The 15,742-nt window shown below is 39.0% G+C and overlaps 4 protein-coding genes across 9 annotated transcripts; 2 read left to right on the forward strand and 2 right to left on the reverse strand.

Annotated features, from left to right (window-relative positions):
• The first annotated feature begins 100 nt into the window (after positions 1 to 100).
• Positions 101 to 5,344, forward strand: LOC103855181 (polyribonucleotide nucleotidyltransferase 1, chloroplastic). Of its 4 annotated transcripts, none has more exons than XR_630641.3 (24): positions 102 to 476; positions 634 to 702; positions 808 to 914; positions 1,016 to 1,058; positions 1,135 to 1,218; positions 1,378 to 1,442; positions 1,537 to 1,693; positions 1,763 to 1,819; positions 1,907 to 2,020; positions 2,099 to 2,362; positions 2,435 to 2,509; positions 2,598 to 2,711; positions 2,820 to 2,912; positions 3,045 to 3,223; positions 3,311 to 3,494; positions 3,564 to 3,611; positions 3,713 to 3,785; positions 3,879 to 3,952; positions 4,033 to 4,140; positions 4,238 to 4,332; positions 4,407 to 4,524; positions 4,610 to 4,651; positions 4,741 to 5,020; positions 5,126 to 5,344. XR_630641.3 is itself a non-coding variant. In XM_009132141.3 (23 exons), exons 1-23 carry the CDS (start codon positions 222 to 224, stop codon positions 4,921 to 4,923), a joined length of 2,601 nt encoding a protein of 866 aa, XP_009130389.1. In that variant the 5' UTR covers positions 102 to 221; the 3' UTR covers positions 4,924 to 5,325. The 4 variants fall into 4 exon arrangements, 2 of the variants coding, with proteins under 2 accessions (XP_033148248.1, XP_009130389.1); XR_630640.3 differs by having other exon boundaries at positions 5,112 to 5,341; XM_009132141.3 differs by having other exon boundaries at positions 4,741 to 5,325.
• LOC103855180 (cationic amino acid transporter 4, vacuolar) lies at positions 5,302 to 9,133 on the reverse strand. 2 transcript variants are annotated; one of them, XM_009132139.3, is made up of 14 exons: positions 8,647 to 9,133; positions 8,357 to 8,558; positions 8,193 to 8,277; positions 7,984 to 8,124; positions 7,784 to 7,902; positions 7,584 to 7,680; positions 7,285 to 7,457; positions 7,136 to 7,202; positions 6,831 to 6,989; positions 6,456 to 6,660; positions 6,247 to 6,355; positions 5,928 to 6,040; positions 5,770 to 5,845; positions 5,302 to 5,685 (listed from the first exon to the last, which is right to left on the reverse strand). In XM_009132139.3, the coding sequence occupies exons 1-14, from the start codon at positions 9,098 to 9,100 to the stop codon at positions 5,541 to 5,543; spliced, it is 2,145 nt and encodes a 714-aa protein (XP_009130387.2). In that variant the 5' UTR covers positions 9,101 to 9,133; the 3' UTR covers positions 5,302 to 5,540. The 2 variants fall into 2 exon arrangements, with proteins under 2 accessions (XP_009130387.2, XP_033148249.1); XM_033292358.1 differs by having other exon boundaries at positions 5,302 to 5,700.
• A 317-nt stretch (positions 9,134 to 9,450) lies between these two features.
• Positions 9,451 to 11,669, forward strand: LOC103855179 (histone-lysine N-methyltransferase SUVR3). The gene is made up of 2 exons (XM_009132137.3): positions 9,451 to 10,139; positions 11,146 to 11,669. Exons 1-2 carry the CDS (start codon positions 9,509 to 9,511, stop codon positions 11,550 to 11,552), a joined length of 1,038 nt encoding a protein of 345 aa, XP_009130385.1. The 5' UTR covers positions 9,451 to 9,508; the 3' UTR covers positions 11,553 to 11,669.
• LOC103855177 (probable inactive leucine-rich repeat receptor-like protein kinase At3g03770) lies at positions 11,578 to 15,093 on the reverse strand. Of its 2 annotated transcripts, none has more exons than XM_009132135.3 (9): positions 14,849 to 15,093; positions 13,348 to 14,747; positions 13,143 to 13,276; positions 12,825 to 13,065; positions 12,533 to 12,738; positions 12,421 to 12,455; positions 12,226 to 12,337; positions 11,861 to 12,158; positions 11,578 to 11,773 (listed from the first exon to the last, which is right to left on the reverse strand). In XM_009132135.3, the coding sequence occupies exons 2-9, from the start codon at positions 14,699 to 14,701 to the stop codon at positions 11,751 to 11,753; spliced, it is 2,403 nt and encodes an 800-aa protein (XP_009130383.2). In that variant the 5' UTR covers positions 14,702 to 14,747; positions 14,849 to 15,093; the 3' UTR covers positions 11,578 to 11,750. The 2 variants fall into 2 exon arrangements, with proteins under 2 accessions (XP_009130383.2, XP_009130384.2); XM_009132136.3 differs by having other exon boundaries at positions 11,587 to 11,773; positions 14,852 to 15,090.
• Between the last annotated feature and the right edge of the window lie 649 nt (positions 15,094 to 15,742).

The following is a 15,742-nucleotide window of genomic DNA, read 5'->3' on the forward strand; positions in this document are numbered from 1 at the left end:
TAAGGCATTTAGACCGGACCGGTATAAACCCGGTCAACATTAATGTTAAAATCAATTTGGTACAGTAACCGGTTTGGTTTAAAATCGCGACACAAGACTCGCTAGTCGCCACGACTGAAAACAACAGTCACAGAGACAGACAGCTCCCGCGTCTGGCAAAGAACGGATAAAGTCTCTCTCTCTCTCTCTCTCTATCGTTCCGTGTGAAGAAGAAGAAGAAGATGCTGACGAGTCCAAGCAACGCGCTTCACAGTACACCACACTTCTTCCCTATTCGCCGGAGCAAGCTCTGCCGTTCCCGGAATTTCCACTCCGGCGGAGGAAAACTCTGCTCGCTCTCTCTCCTCCCCGCGAGTAGATTCAGCGTGAGAGCTCTAGTTAGACCAGATGTTGTCTCCGAGGACGGTGGTGGTGACTCTGGAGCTCTGTCTTTTCCTAACCACATTTCTGTCAAAATCCCTTTCGGAAACAGAGAGGTAAAGCTGTAACCTTTGGCTTCTTCTGTTAGATGTTTTGAATTGGTTTTGTTAAAGTGATAGACTTTATAGTGTTTGAGACCCTTTGGGAAGCAAAGGTCGATGCTTTTGATTGTATAGTGAAGCCTTAAGTTGTTTTTTTTAATGTATTATGTAGATTTTAGTTGAGACTGGTTTGATGGGGAGACAAGCAAGCTCTTCAGTTACTGTTACAGATGGAGAAACTGTAAGTCAAATGCCAAAGCTTTAAACTCTTTTCATTATTTTTGTTTATTTTGTAGTCTTCTGTTTAGCTTCGATAATATTGGTTGTGGTCTACTTGTGACTGTAGATTGTCTGCACATCAGTTTGTGTAGCTGATGTCCCTAGTGAGCCATCAGATTTTCTTCCCCTTTATGTTCACTATCAGGAACGCTTCTCAGCTGTTGGTCGAACTAGGTAACCGTTTTTTCAATCAATTCTTTGTAATCTTGGAGTCTCTTACTACAAGTAAACTAAAGATCCATAGACTAAACGGAGCTTCTTCTTTATGGTTACAGTGGTGGATTCTTTAAGCGAGAAGGGAAGACCAAAGATCATGAGGTTAGTGACTAATGCTAAAGGATGTTTGGTTTCTTATACTTTTGTTAACATGTTTCTACTTTTGGTGTTTATGCAGGTTCTGATTTGTAGGTTGATCGATAGACCTCTACGTCCCACTATGCCCAAAGGTTTCTACAACGAAACTCAGATACTATCCTGGGTATGCTCCTTCTGTCTCTGTATGATGGTTTGTGATCTTTTTCATGAAATTGACTTTCTTTCTTTATTACTACTTAACCATATAGGAAGATGAATGTATTCATTTCATTGGATTGTGTCTTTAATTGTTGACTCGTTGCTTGCTTGTTTGTGGTTTCAGGTTCTGAGCTACGATGGGTTACACGCACCTGATGCTTTGGCTGTTACATCTGCTGGAATAGCTGTGTATGTATGGTCATCTCGTTTCCGTTTTTTTTTATATGAGTGAAGCTTTTCTTTTTTTGTTAACATGGCTTTGTGATGAATGTATATACCACAGAGCTCTTTCTGAAGTACCAAACGCAAAGGCAATTGCAGGAGTTAGAGTTGCTCTTATTGGGGGCGAGTTTATCGTCAATCCAACCGTGAAGGAGATGGAAGAATCACAGCTAGATTTGTTTCTAGCTGGAACAGATACTGCAATTTTAACTATAGAGGTCAAGTTCAATCTATACCTGAGTTTGCAAGATTTGCACATTGTTGACTCAGCCCTTGTTCATTTGCAGGGATATAGTAATTTTCTTCCTGAGGAAATGCTGCTCCAAGCTGTTAAAATTGGACAGGTAATTTCATTTTTTCATTGAGATTAGTTTAGTTTTCTAGAATCTGGATTAGGTACTTAATGTGAGGCTTTTCAATTTATTTACCAGGATGCTGTACAAGCTACATGCACTGCTATTGAAGCTTTGGCAAAGAAACATGGAAAGGCCAAAATGGTTGACGCTATAAGATTACCACCTCCTGACCTGTACAAGCATGTGAAAGTATGTGTTGTTTCTATTGATTGCAGTGATATTTTCTCGCAAATCAAGTGTTCAAAAACAATTGTTTTCTGTACACAGGAACTTGCTGGTGAGGAACTGAGCAAAGCGCTACAGATTAAGGGGAAAATACCAAGAAGGAAAGCAATATCATCCCTAGAAGAAAAGGTCTTGACAGTAATGACTGAGAAGGGATATGTCGTTGATGAGGTAGCGTTTGGAACCACAGAAGCACAGCCGGAGTTATTGGAGGATGAAGACGAGGATGAGGAAGTTGTTCCTGAAGGTGAGGTGGACCAAGGTGATGTTCACATTAGGCCCATCCCTAGGAAACCTATTCCTTTGGTGAGTCTCTTAACCTTTGTCTACATGGTAGCTTAAACTTATGCTAATAAACTAGTGATTGCCCTTGTGTAGCTATTTTCAGAAGTAGATGTGAAGCTGGTCTTCAAAGAAGTATCCTCAAAGCTCCTGCGTAGGCGAATTGTTGAGGTATATGTTGATAGGAGTTTTCCTTGCTAATACTGTACACTTCAGTAACGCTTTATTGATTCCATTTAACATCTTTCTCCATCCACAGGGAGGTAAAAGAAGTGATGGTCGAACTCCGGATGGGATTCGGCCAATTGACTCTAGATGTGGCCTGCTTCCAAGGGCACATGGCAGCTCTCTTTTCACACGTGGTGAAACACAGGTAAGAGAGGAATGTTGTCTTCAGGGGAATTCTTGTGTGGCTATTTAAATATTTTGATTCTTTGTCCTATTGCCTATAATGGAACATTTTTGTATATGATTATTTCAGGCACTGGCAGTTGTTACTCTTGGTGATAAACAAATGGCGCAAAGAATTGACAACCTTGAGGGTTCTGATGAATACAAGAGGTTTTATCTTCAGGTCTCTTCAGTATTTGATCTTCTTTTCACTCTTGTTGTTGTTATTTACAGATAACTTTGTATCTTCTTTCATTTTCTTGTTGAGCTTAAAGCCTTAAAGAGCTTTTCTAAGCTTTTCTCTTTGATGTCTCAGTACACTTTTCCTCCATCGTCTGTTGGTGAAGTTGGACGAATTGGAGCACCCAGTAGAAGAGAAATAGGTCATGGGACACTAGCAGAGCGAGCATTGGAGACTATATTACCCAGTGATGATGATTTTCCTTACACAATACGTGTTGAAAGTACAATACTTGAAAGCAATGGTTCTTCAAGGTCAGCTTTTCTTTTCTTTCTCTGGCTGTAGTTTGTCTGAGTGAGTGATTCGTGCTTGCTACTTATATTCATCTGAGTTTATAACAGCATGGCATCTGTTTGTGGCGGTTGCTTGGCTTTGCAAGATGCTGGAGTTCCAGTTAAATGCTCTGTTGCTGGCATAGCAATGGGAATGGTTTGGGATACAGAAGAATTTGGCGGTGATGGTTCTCCCCTTATACTTTCTGACATCACTGGAGCTGAAGATGCATCCGGTGATATGGACTTTAAGGTCAGAGTGTGTACGGCTTCTCTTCAAGGTCCTTTCATTGACTTGAATGCTAACGGTTTAATTTGTTAGGTTGCTGGGAACGAAGATGGTGTTACTGCGTTTCAAATGGACATAAAGGTTATTATCCGTTTCTCAATTTACTTTACTGAAATGGTTTAGATAAATCTGTTAGTAACTTTCTTGAGTTTCCCTTTTTCTTTTCTGTAATCATGAACTAGGTAGGAGGAATCACTTTAGAGATAATGGAAAAGGCTCTGATACAGGCAAAAGCTGGGCGTCGCCATATTCTCGGTAAGGAGTTCTAGATAGTGTAACTAGTTTATCTTGAAGAATGTATATACCATATAAAATGTAATTCACTAATTTTTTGTTCTCTCTATGCAGCTGAAATGGCAAAGTGCTCACCACCTCCTACGTTGAGTCTCTCAAAATACGCCCCGTTGATACATATCATGAAGGTTTGTGGTTTCCCAAGAAGTACTCAGTATAACGTTTTATTACCCTGAACTAATGATTGTTAGCTTTTCATGTTCTGCAGGTCCATCCAAGCAAAGTATACTCCCTTATTGGTTCTGGTGGGAAGAAAGTAAAGAGTATCATTGAAGAGTCTGGAGTTGAAGCCATTGATATGCAAGATGATGGAATTGTGAGATCCACAGGACTTTGCTTTTTCATTGTTCTTAATGTTTTTGTTCCTTTGTTTCACCATTACAGCTTTTTAAACATTTTTCTTCTTTGTCAAGGTGAAAATTATGGCAAACAATGTGGCGAGCCTGGAGAGAGCGAAAGCCATTATCAGTGGGTTGACAATGGTTCCAGCTGTTGGTGATATCTACAGGTATGTCTTTCTATCAAATACTTGTCTTCACCTTACATGGACTTTTAGAATCTGACATTTCTTTTTTTTGTCAGGAATTGTGAAATCAAATCAATGGCTCCTTATGGTGCCTTTGTAGAGATTGCTCCTGGGAGAGAAGGACTTTGCCATGTCAGTGAGCTGAGTGCTGAATGGCTTGCGAAACCAGAGGATGTGAGCGTAACCCATTGATCCATTACTTTCTTCTTTATTTAGGCTTTGACTTTACTCTCTTCCTCCATCAATCTTGTCCTTTCAGGCCTATAAAATAGGAGACCGCATTGATGTCAAACTAATAGAGGTCAGCGAGTTCTTTGCGTCTCAACTCATAGAGACATTTATAACTAAATTGGAAATGGGTTGTTGAACAAAGAAACATTGATAATGCAGGTGAACGAGAAAGGTCAGCTTCGGCTTAGTGTACGAGCTTTACTACCCGAATCTGAGTCAGGCAAAGGCAGTCAGAAACCACCTCCGACGGGTGATTCTACCAAGGACAAGGGTTCACCAAGGAAATATGTAAATACTTCATCAAAGGACCGTGCAGCAACGAAGAAGATAGAGGCAGCTTAGTCAATGGTGAAGCTACTACAATCAGCTAGTGATGCAACCAGGATCAGTGTTCATATTCATTACGAAAGGAGGAGAGTTTCTTCCAACGGAATCACAAGTGAGACTTGAATAATCTTGATTCTTGTTTTTGTTTGGGAGTTGGAAAGATGTGAGACAAGTGGCAGATAGCTTTTCTTGATGTTCTACAGATATATGTTGCCAGGTCTGGTGTGGAGGAGGATTTAACATTTTGAAGACAGCATATGTTGGGAGATTCTCAGTCATTACATCCTTTCTTTTTGTTGTCTTCTCTTGCAAACTCATTATACAACTCGTTTAGGTTATCTTATATTTTAATGTTATCGATTCAAACATATTTAAATGACTTCTGTCAAATATTTTAATGTGCTTGTCTAAATCTTACACACTTATCTGCACTTTTCATAATGATGTTTCAAGCAAGTTGTTGGACTTGGCAAAAAAAGAGATGTACATTTAGAAGGACTAACAATGTACATGAAAAATGCTGTATACGTGGGCATGTGTTTACTCTTGTGCCATCTCTGTAACTCTCTTTAAATGCTACTTCAGCAACAACAAAGCTTGAGCCCCTTCACCTTTGCTTTGAATCACCGATCTCAAGTAAGATGATCTGTTGTTTTACTTGTATAAGTTGTTGGAACATAGCTTGCATTGTTCAGTAAGCTGTGAGACCGGCCATAGAAAAGGTAGATCATGCTTCCAACAAGCAGCCATATCAAGACCCTGATCCATGTCCCAACTCTGCCATTACAAATACCAACAGTGGTTTAGAAAGATCCAAAACTGATTCATACATATTCATGATGTTCAATCAAACTCACTCACCCAATGTTGATGATCAAGTAGGTGTTGATTAAAATGCAGAGAACAGGAAGGTATGGAACAAATGGGCAGAGGAACCCTGCACCAACCAAACTTCAATTTCTCAGTTTTTTTTTGTGCTTTATGAATAGGCAACAAAAGGCATAAGCCTCAGATATTACCTCCTTGGTGTCCAAAGTTGTGCCTTTCATCATCCTCATCGATGCAACAAAGAGTAATCAAACTGCCAAGTAAGATGGCCGCACTGACACCACACATAGTGAACCGAGGAAAACTGCCAAGGTCAAAAAATAAAACCCATCAGAGGATATAAACCATACAAAATATTAACACATGTAATATTTCAACAACACTGTTAAAACTGTTACACAAAGATGGTGGTTATAGTTCAAGCGATCCACCTCAACCAAATTAAATATATTTGCTTAGAAATAATGAGACTCAACTAGACAGACATATGATATCAGATGATGAACAGACCTTGGAAGACGCTCAGCAGAAGCTGCTGAAGAAAGGCCTAAGACACCTATGCACACAAGAACTATACTCCAGGCAGCAATTTTTCTTCTCTTTCCAAAGTACTTTTCATCTGTTCAATGAAAGACAGTAAATATTGAGCACATTTTATTAAAGTCTCATCTTAATACCATAGACAAAGGGTAACCACATGAGTTGGCGCATATTAGTACCTCGAGCTGTTTTAACGCCAAGTAGAGGAGAATCAGATGATTCTGTAGCATCCACAAGAAAACGTTCAGTTTGCAGCCTACTTTCATCGGCATCAGTCCAAGTTTGAGAGGAGGATGGTAATGGAACACCATATGGTGGTACATATCTGAGAACTAGCACACAAACTGCTACAGAAGTGAAAGCCATCAGCGTACCTACACTAACCTGATGAATGAATATCAATGTGAGTTACAAAGAGAAGAATCTTTATCATAATAGAAGTGAGTTTCAGTTCAAATATCAAATATCAAATACTATACTAATCAATGAAACCTCTATTTTTCTGTTTGCCACATGACATTAAGACGTGTAATAAAAGGCAAAGATAAGCTTACCATCTCGGACAACTGTGAAACATCCATGAAAAAAGCCAGTGAAGCGGCCAGCACGCCAATTACTATTGTGTTTTTCACCGGCACTTGAGTTCGTGGGTCAATTTCTGCAAAGAAAGCTGGCAACAATCCGTCCCTAGCCATTGCCATGAAGATCCGCGGCTGATAAAATAGCACTATCAAAATTACATGTGTGCATTACCATGACCCACATGAATCCTAGCACTGGCCTACTTCTACAACCAAGAAATATCTATAACAATAATTTTGAACTTAAGGTTCTTAGAACAATAAGAATTGGTTAGTACCTGAGCCAAAAGTGAACCCAACAAACTAGCGCATAGAGCAGTTATTGCTCCAGTAGTTAAGATGTACCTGAAACATATAAGAATTATATGTTATTTTCACTCTCATGAAGTGAAGCGATTTGGACTCTCAAGAGATGTATCATGCTTACGCTGCCCACTGCATCCCACTGTCTCCAAATGCAGAGGAGATAGGAGTATCAGGATCCAAAGTATAGTAAGGGACCAACCCAACGATAACTACTGATAAAAGCATGTATAAAATGCAGCATATCAGTAATGCAATCCCAATGCCCAATGGAAGATCCCTTTGAGGATTTTTAACCTGTTGTGGCAATTACCAAAAGTTTAAGAGTTCACATAACTAAGACCAAACATCCTCTTATTACACAACTAGTGAGGTCTATACAAAATTTTAAAAAATGAGTTCTATTATCCAATAGATGTATACCTCTTCAGCTGTGCTAGTCACTGTATCAAATCCAATGTATGAGAAGAATACTACAGCAGCTCCGGCGAGTATCCCTTTTAATCCAAAAGGAAAAAACCTGTAAAGACAAGAATCAAAACATTGACATCTCAAAAACTTATCTGACACAAAACTAAGCTCAATGTAAGAATAATAAGAAGAAGAATAGTCTAATTAATTACCCACTAGAAAGATCATATCCAACCCAACCAGTCTTGAAAGCTGTATATCCACCAACTACTATGATGAAAACCAATGTGCAAACATTCACTGACGTTACAATTGCTTGTACTAATGAGCTCTGTCAAAACAAAAATACTGTTAAACTATCTAATAATAGTCCTGAAATGAATTTCATTACAAAGTTTTGAAATGTAAGTACCTCCTTTATCCCAAAGCATAGTAGTATTGTAACAATCATAATCAACAGTGCTGCACATGGATCAACCACAATACCGAGTCCCGGTATGGTTTGTCGAGCTAAGAACACAGGAAGCTTGTCTAACCCTCCAAAAAAAGATGCCTAAAGCAAAACCACCAATTAAATCAACAAGACACCAGGAATACATATATAACTCAAAAGGAAATTACCAGATTTGGAGATATGCCACGTGCAATGGCTGATCCACCAATAGTATAATCCAACACCAGTGCCCAACCAACCAACCAAGCAATCCTATGAAACAACAACAACAAGAGAGAGTCTCAGCTTTAAAGCAGATCAATTCTACCATAAGAATCCATTTATTCCATACCCTTCTCCGAGACATATGTAAGCATAATGATAAGCACTGCCAGCAGATGGACAACGAGAAGCAAGCTCAGCGTAACAACAAGCGGAGAGAGCAGCTGCTACTCCAGCGATGAAGAAGGAAACAGCAAGAGCAGGTCCTGTGTGTTCTCTAGCTACTGTTCCCACAAGAATGTACACTCCTGCTCCTATTGTTGTTCCAACTCCTTTGAAAAATTAACAACATAGAAAAAAAGGAAACAAAATCAACAATCGATAGGAACACAAATGCTGTTTGGATCTTTGTCTTAATACCAATAGCGACAAGATCAAAAGCTGTTAATTTCTTGGCAAGCTGATGATGTCCGTGGTCGTTTTTGAGATGAGCAGAATCAACTTGTTTCCTTCTCACAAGACTATTGAAACCCCATGAACATTTTTTGCTTGAGCCACCGTTCTCGTTCATGTCAGCAAAGGATTTGAATTTCCAGAAAACAAAAGTTAAAACCTTTATTATCTCCTTGAAAAGATGTCTCAATCCAGATGAGGTATAGGAGATACTTTGAGAGGCGTGCACGATTCTAACTTTTTGAGAAAATGGTAGAAAACAAAGATTCCTGAAGAATGTCAGATAAAATTTTGTGATTTTTTTAGATGATTTTAATCCAAAGATATTCTCTGACAGAAAAACAAAAATCCAAAGATATTCTTTGTTTGGTCTCTTGTTTTTTGTCAAGACAAAGATTCTTTTGGATGATGATGAGGGCATGTGCTAGAGTGTCCAATAATGGTATCTAATCTAGGAGGATATCAGCTATGTATAGAAACCAAGTTTTGTGAATGTTATTTTAAACAAATATTTTTTAGAAATGAGCTTTTTTTTTAATAATCTCAGACAGATGCTTCTGATGAGTTTGAACGGTCGGATGATAAAGTCACCATTGGCTAAAGAGTAGCCTTTGATCGTGAAGCTATGCGATCCGTTTATGGTAGAGAAGGCGTCGTCGGTTGCGACGGCATTTCCGAAATTCGTCGTCTTTTTAATGAAAATTGCTTTTGATGAGTTTGAACGGTCGGGATGAATCGGTCTGTAATAAAAGTAGCCAACTTTAAATTATTGTCTTAACAGAAAAATTAGTTCTTTTTTTTCCTCAAAGAAAAAATTAGGCTTTGGAGAATGGAGAAACAGTCACTCCCGAAGAAGCCTCGCCGTCTCGGAGAATCTCAGCTCACTCTTCCGGTCACTGATAATCAGTTCCTCCGATGCGCCGACTTAATTCTCCCCTGGCTAAACGCCCCAGAGCTCGCCGCCGTCTCTCTAACCTGTAAAGCCTCATCCTTTATCTCCAGATCCATCACTCTCCGTCGATCCCTCGACGCTGCACGTTCCCTCGAGAACCTCCCCGTCCCGTTTCTCAACGCCGTGGATTCCAAACGCTACGCTGACTTTGCGTACACGCCTTTTCAGATCCCCGCTTCCTCCTCTCCTCAGCCTCGGCAGCGGTGGGGAGGAGGAGCTAGCGATGCTCCGGCGAGTCAGTTTGAGATGAATGTGGTTGGAGAGAGTATGTGTGGATGTGAGTGCGAGAGGTGTGAGGAAGGATACTGTCAGTGCTTAGCACTCGCGGCAGGCGCGGAGATAGTTAATGAATGTGGTTCGGGTTGTGGTTGCGGGTCGGATTGTCCGAACCGGGTGACTCAAAAGGGGGTTTTGGTTCGGTTGAAGATTGTTAGAGATGAGAAGAAAGGTTGGTGCTTGTGCTCTGATCAGTTAATCAAGAAAGACCAATTCATCTGCGAATATGCAGGTAACACTTTATATGTAAAAAAAAAATATTTTTGTTTTGATTTGTGATGTTTTATCTTGGAAGCTTAATGTTTTTAGCTAATGATTAGAGAGGGCTTAGAATTTTGGATTACGTAATAGTGTAATGATCTTTTATTGCAGTTGTTGATGATTAGAGGAGCTTAGAATTTGGATTCCATAATACTGTAATGATCTTTTATTATTGCAATTGTTGATGATTAGAGGAACTTAGAATTTGGATTCCATAATAGTGTAATGATCTTTTATTGCAATTGTTTATTTATTCTTGGAAGTACTTGAAAACTAAGTTCAAGAGCATTAGTTATTACTTATCAGCCATTACATACAAAAGCATAGAACTTTCAAGATGTAGCTCTGTGCATTGGGAGGAGATTCTAGCATTAATATCATAGTTATCTCCATTTCGTTACAGTGAAAGATTAGACCTTTTGAGATGTACTTGTTTCAGTACATTAGATTATAACAACAAATATTTTTGAGATTATAACAGCAAATCATTTAATTACCTCTGTGCATTGGGAGGCGATTCTAGCATTAGTATCATAGTTATCTCCATTTCGTTACAGTGAAAGATTAGACCTTTTGAGATGTTCTTGTTTCAGTACATTAGATTATAACAACAAATATTTTTGAGATTATAACAGCAATAAGTTGAATTATTCTTCGAAGTACTTGAAAAATGAGTTCGAGAGTACATTATTAGCATCATTTATCAGCCATTATCTATGAAAGCATATGCCTTTGAAGATGTAGCTGCGTGCAGTGAGAGGAGAGTTAGCATTAGTATCATAGTTATCTACATTTACATTACAGTGAAAGATTAGACCTTTTGGTAGTGTTCTTGTTTCAGCTCTTTTAGATTATTAACAGCAATTTTTTTTGCTTGAATGTGTTTATTATGATCTGTCTTAATGATCATTTGTACATTACTTGAGAGAGAGCCCTCGGTTTATGAAAAACTCAGAATCTTGTTTCTCTTTTTATAGGGGAGCTGTTAACAACAGATGAAGCACGTAGACGTCAAACTATCTACGACAAACTCAGGTCAACGCAACAATCCTTCTCCTCAGCTCTCCTAGTCATACGCGAGCACCTCCCTTCAGGACAAGCTTGCTTGAGAATAAACATCGACGCCACAAGCATCGGGAACGTTGCTAGGTTCATTAACCACTCTTGCGACGGTGGAAACCTCTCCACCGTTCTGCTGAGAAGCTCGGGGGCTTTGCTTCCTCGCCTATGTTTCTTTGCAGCAAGGGACATTGCTGCAGGTGAGGAGTTGAGTTTCAGTTATGGAGATGTACGTCTCACTCCAGGGGAGAGCACAGAGAAGAAGTTGAATTGCTCTTGTGGTAGTTCCTGCTGTTTTGGAACATTGCCTTGTGAGAACACCTGACTTTGTCTCTATATATACTTATGTCTGAGTTAGAGTTCTGACAAATTATTGGTTCTTGAGTAAGTACTAATGTACAGCTTTGATCATTAGCAACAACAACATAGAATATTTTGAAAACAAGAAACTATGATTGTTTATAGATATAAATGGAAGTTAGGTTCCTCTCACAATAGACCAAACAAAAACTCATTGTCTCCTCTACCTCTCATGCTCTTCATATCCTGCAATTTACAGCCCACACATAAACACAATAAGAATCTCAGATCAAGAAACTCATTCAGTCTCAGCTCTCGTATTTAAAACTATACCTGAGTCTCGTGGTGATTCGAGTGTTGTTATGTGCAAACGAGAGGAAGCTGCAGGAGAAGGCGAGCCGCGAATGCTCGGAGGATTGCTGTTATGTAGCCAACCTTCTTGGACTTGAGAAGCAAACTGAAGATTCCAAAGAACATCTTCAATGGAAGGCCGTTCTAGAGGGTCTTTGAGGAGGCACCTTACGCATATCTCCATCATTGTCTTGAGTGATTGGTCTGAACATGTTCTGTGGACCGTTGGATCCACCATGCTCCTACGCGCTCCATCATCCGTTGAGATGCTTGCTTGTAACTAATGGGAAAAGAATACATATTTTAAAGTAGATGATCATGATTTCATTTCTAGCTATATATATTACCTGCTCTTTTAGAACATCTACTTGACCCTTTCCTCTCAATGGTCTTCCCACTATAAGTTCAAGCAAGATCACTCCAAAGTCATAGATATCTACTTTATCTTCATCTTTGATGCTGATAAGAAACAGAGAATTAAACCATGGAAGTTGGTTTAAGATAATAATTAAAAAAAAAAAAGACAAGAAGAGTTTACACACCTTGGAGTTCCTTTTCTTGATACAACTTGTCCCACCTTAAAAAGAAAAGCAAAACAGATTCAGCAAACAGATTCAAGAAGCTAAAAAGATTTAGACTCTTAACATCATTTACCTTTCCAAGACCTTCCACAAATAAAGGAAGGTTATAGCTACTGATTTTTGCAGCAAGATTATTGTCAAGCAAAACATCTGTTATCCTCAGGTTGTTATCATAAACACCAGGGACAATACCAGTATGCAAGAACTGGATCCCTTTTGCTACACCAATCGCTACACTTATGCGTTGCTCCCAAGTAAGCAATCTTCCCACATTCCCATCTAACACACAGAACAGTGAAGTTAGAAAAAAAAAACATATTATAATTGATCAATGGTCTTAAAAGACATCATGTTTAATATCATACCAGAGATCCAGCTCCTGAGTTCACCATTTGGGACATACTCAAAGACAAAGAACATTCTACTGACGGTTGAATCATCTAAGTAGCACTCAAAGCAATGCCCTAGCACACTGACCAAGTGACGGTGCCTCAGCTTAGCAATGAGCTCTATGTGATGCATCAGGTTTTGAGTGCTGCAACTTTTCTTCATTTTCAAACATCTAATCGCCACAAATGATCCATCCTTCAACCTCCCTCTATAAATCTAAATAGAAAAGGCCAAAGATGAGAAAATCACACTAACAGAACTAGGAAACAGAAGATGGCTTGAAGTTTATTTACCTGTCCTTGATAACCTTCACCCATGAAAGCAGATGATTCAAAGTTGTTTGTAGCATACTCAAGCTCTTCCAGTGAGAATGTCCTGTAAGCTGGAAGACCAAGCGCTCCTAGCTTCATTGTTTGAGAGATATACCCTTACACAAGTAACCAATAAAACTCAATATGTGAAAATGTGTGACAAAAAATGAAATAATATTTTTCTTACTTGCATCTGAGAGTAGTTTTGATGTGTATCCCATTGAAACATTCTCTTTGATCAATCTTGGAGAAGCTTCTGTTGCTTTCCTCTTAGCACTAACTCTCCTAAGCACTAAAAACACTGCACCAGCGAGGAGAAACAACCCTAGGACGCCTCCTGTTACACCTAAGGCAATACCTAACTTGGAAACTCTTTTCCTCCTCTGTGGTAAGATCCCAACAGCAAGAGCTTCATTGCTACAAAATGAAACTGGACGCTGGTCTTCATTTTCAGTAGCCAGACAGTTACCTCCATAGACAACATCTCTGCTAGTTTTTGAGCTCGGTTTAAGACAATCAGGCAAGCTTCCGGTAAGAAGATTTGATGATAGATCAACAGAGATCAGCTGTGAGTTGCAAGAGAGATTTGTCGAAAGCCGCCCGGTGAGTTTGTTGTGTGAAATGTTCAAGTAAGTAATAGCTGGGAGAGACATCAAGCAAGTAGGAAAGGGACCAACGAATGTGTTGAATGAAAGATCCAAACGTTGAAGCTGATACAAAGAACTCACTTCTTGAGATGATACGGCGGATCTAAACATGTTCTTGCTGAGTATAAGAGTAACCAACTTGTGACTTAGCCTAGGAAACATCGGTCCGAAAGAGTTTGATTCAAGATCAAGCACTTGAAGGTTTGTCAAACGGCTTAGATCAGGTAAAGCTCCACTAAACCGGTTATTAGCTAGAGCAAGAACTCTAAGACCTGACAAGGTACTCAATGAAGAAGGTAATGATCCGTTGAATGCGTTTTTTCTTAGACTCAGCACAGCTAAACTCGGTAAAGAACCAATCCAGTCCGGTACAAGACCAGAGAACATATTCTCATCGAGTATAAGTGTCTGAAGGCTAGCAAGCGAGGAGAGTTCATGTGGTAGAGATCCAAAGAGGAAGTTAGAACTCACATTGAGAATCTCCAATGAGGACAAACGGTTGATTTTCTCAGGCAACCGACCCCATAACCCGAGGGAGACAAGGGTGAGGACTTTGACATCAGGGAGCTTAGCAAGAGTAGTGACAAACGAGTCTATTGAGAAACTCTTTGGTAACATGTGGCCTCTTCTGTCTCCTGTGATGTGAAGCTGCGTTAGAGTATCTTCGTAGCACACAACGGTTAGGGAGGAGTTTGGTTCGGAGTTGCAGAAGTCTGTGAAGTTGTTCCAGCTGGTTAAGACTTTGGGGTAGTAGAGAAGCTGTTGAAGTCTCAAGAGGGTTTGAGATTGAGATGATTGAAGCTGTGTTGTTCCATCAATGGAGGATAAAAGCAGAACCAGAAGAAGTAAAGGCAAGCCACACAATTGTTTCTCCATAGCCACACAAAAGATCATACTACTTAAGGAAATATAATCACATAAGCATCATGATTATCAACACCTGCATAGAGAGACGCATTACATTTATAAACAAAGTACTAAAAAACAGAGAAACTGATATAGTTTTTTGCATGTTATTCCTGAGAAACAGGAAGAACTCACCACCTGTTTTAGAGATTGTTCTCCTCCTCAAGACACCTAGCAGGAATAGGAAATGCTGGAAAATTTTGAGCTCCAAGAGATTATTTTTGGAAGTTGTTTTTTCAGTTTTAGCAAAAAAATAAAAGGTGAATGAGAGAAAATAAAAGGTGAATGAGAGATGAGAACAAATGGTTTCCTTTGAGATGAAGAAATACCTCTGCAAACTTATGAAGGAACTGTAAAACGAATATTGATTTTTACCTTTTTAAGAGAAAAGTAGCAACTTAGATTTATAGGAGAGATTGTGAAAAGTTCCCAAGAAAATTCCTCAAAGAGCTTTTTAAAAAAAAAGAAAAATCAAGATTCCTTCATGAGTGATTCTAGTTCTTTAAAGATAAAACTGAGTGTACTACTATGAGAACAAAATTAACCAAAAATATATATATTACAAAGACAGCAAAAAGTTGTGCAAAATCAATGTAAAGAAAACATTTTAGCAACCAGACGATTAAGTAAACTGTCACTAGTTGACAACAGAGAGTCTGGTCCTCCTCTCTATCACGAGAAGAATTTTAAATGATTATTAAGAGTAAATGAAATAATAGTAAAAATATTATTCAGAAAGAAAAAAAACAAAGTTCTTGAAATGTTCACATGCATTACTAGAACAGGGAATCCACCGGCTCTGTCCGACATTTTGTTGTGTTCTCTTAATTTTTGGGTTGAATCACTATCAACATTATTTTCACAGTATTAAATGTGTTCATATTATATCATCACTTTCAAGAAAACAGGGACCAAGGAGAAAACCTACTCGGGCCAAAGCTGTATATCCATTAATGGCTATGCTAAGTAGCTTAACAAAAATGACTATAACAAAGATAGAGTCTGTAAGGATCATAATGAATTGAGCTA

The sequence above is a fragment of the Brassica rapa genome, chromosome A05 (assembly GCF_000309985.2).
Source record: "Brassica rapa cultivar Chiifu-401-42 chromosome A05, CAAS_Brap_v3.01, whole genome shotgun sequence".
Taxonomy (NCBI): domain Eukaryota; kingdom Viridiplantae; phylum Streptophyta; class Magnoliopsida; order Brassicales; family Brassicaceae; genus Brassica; species Brassica rapa.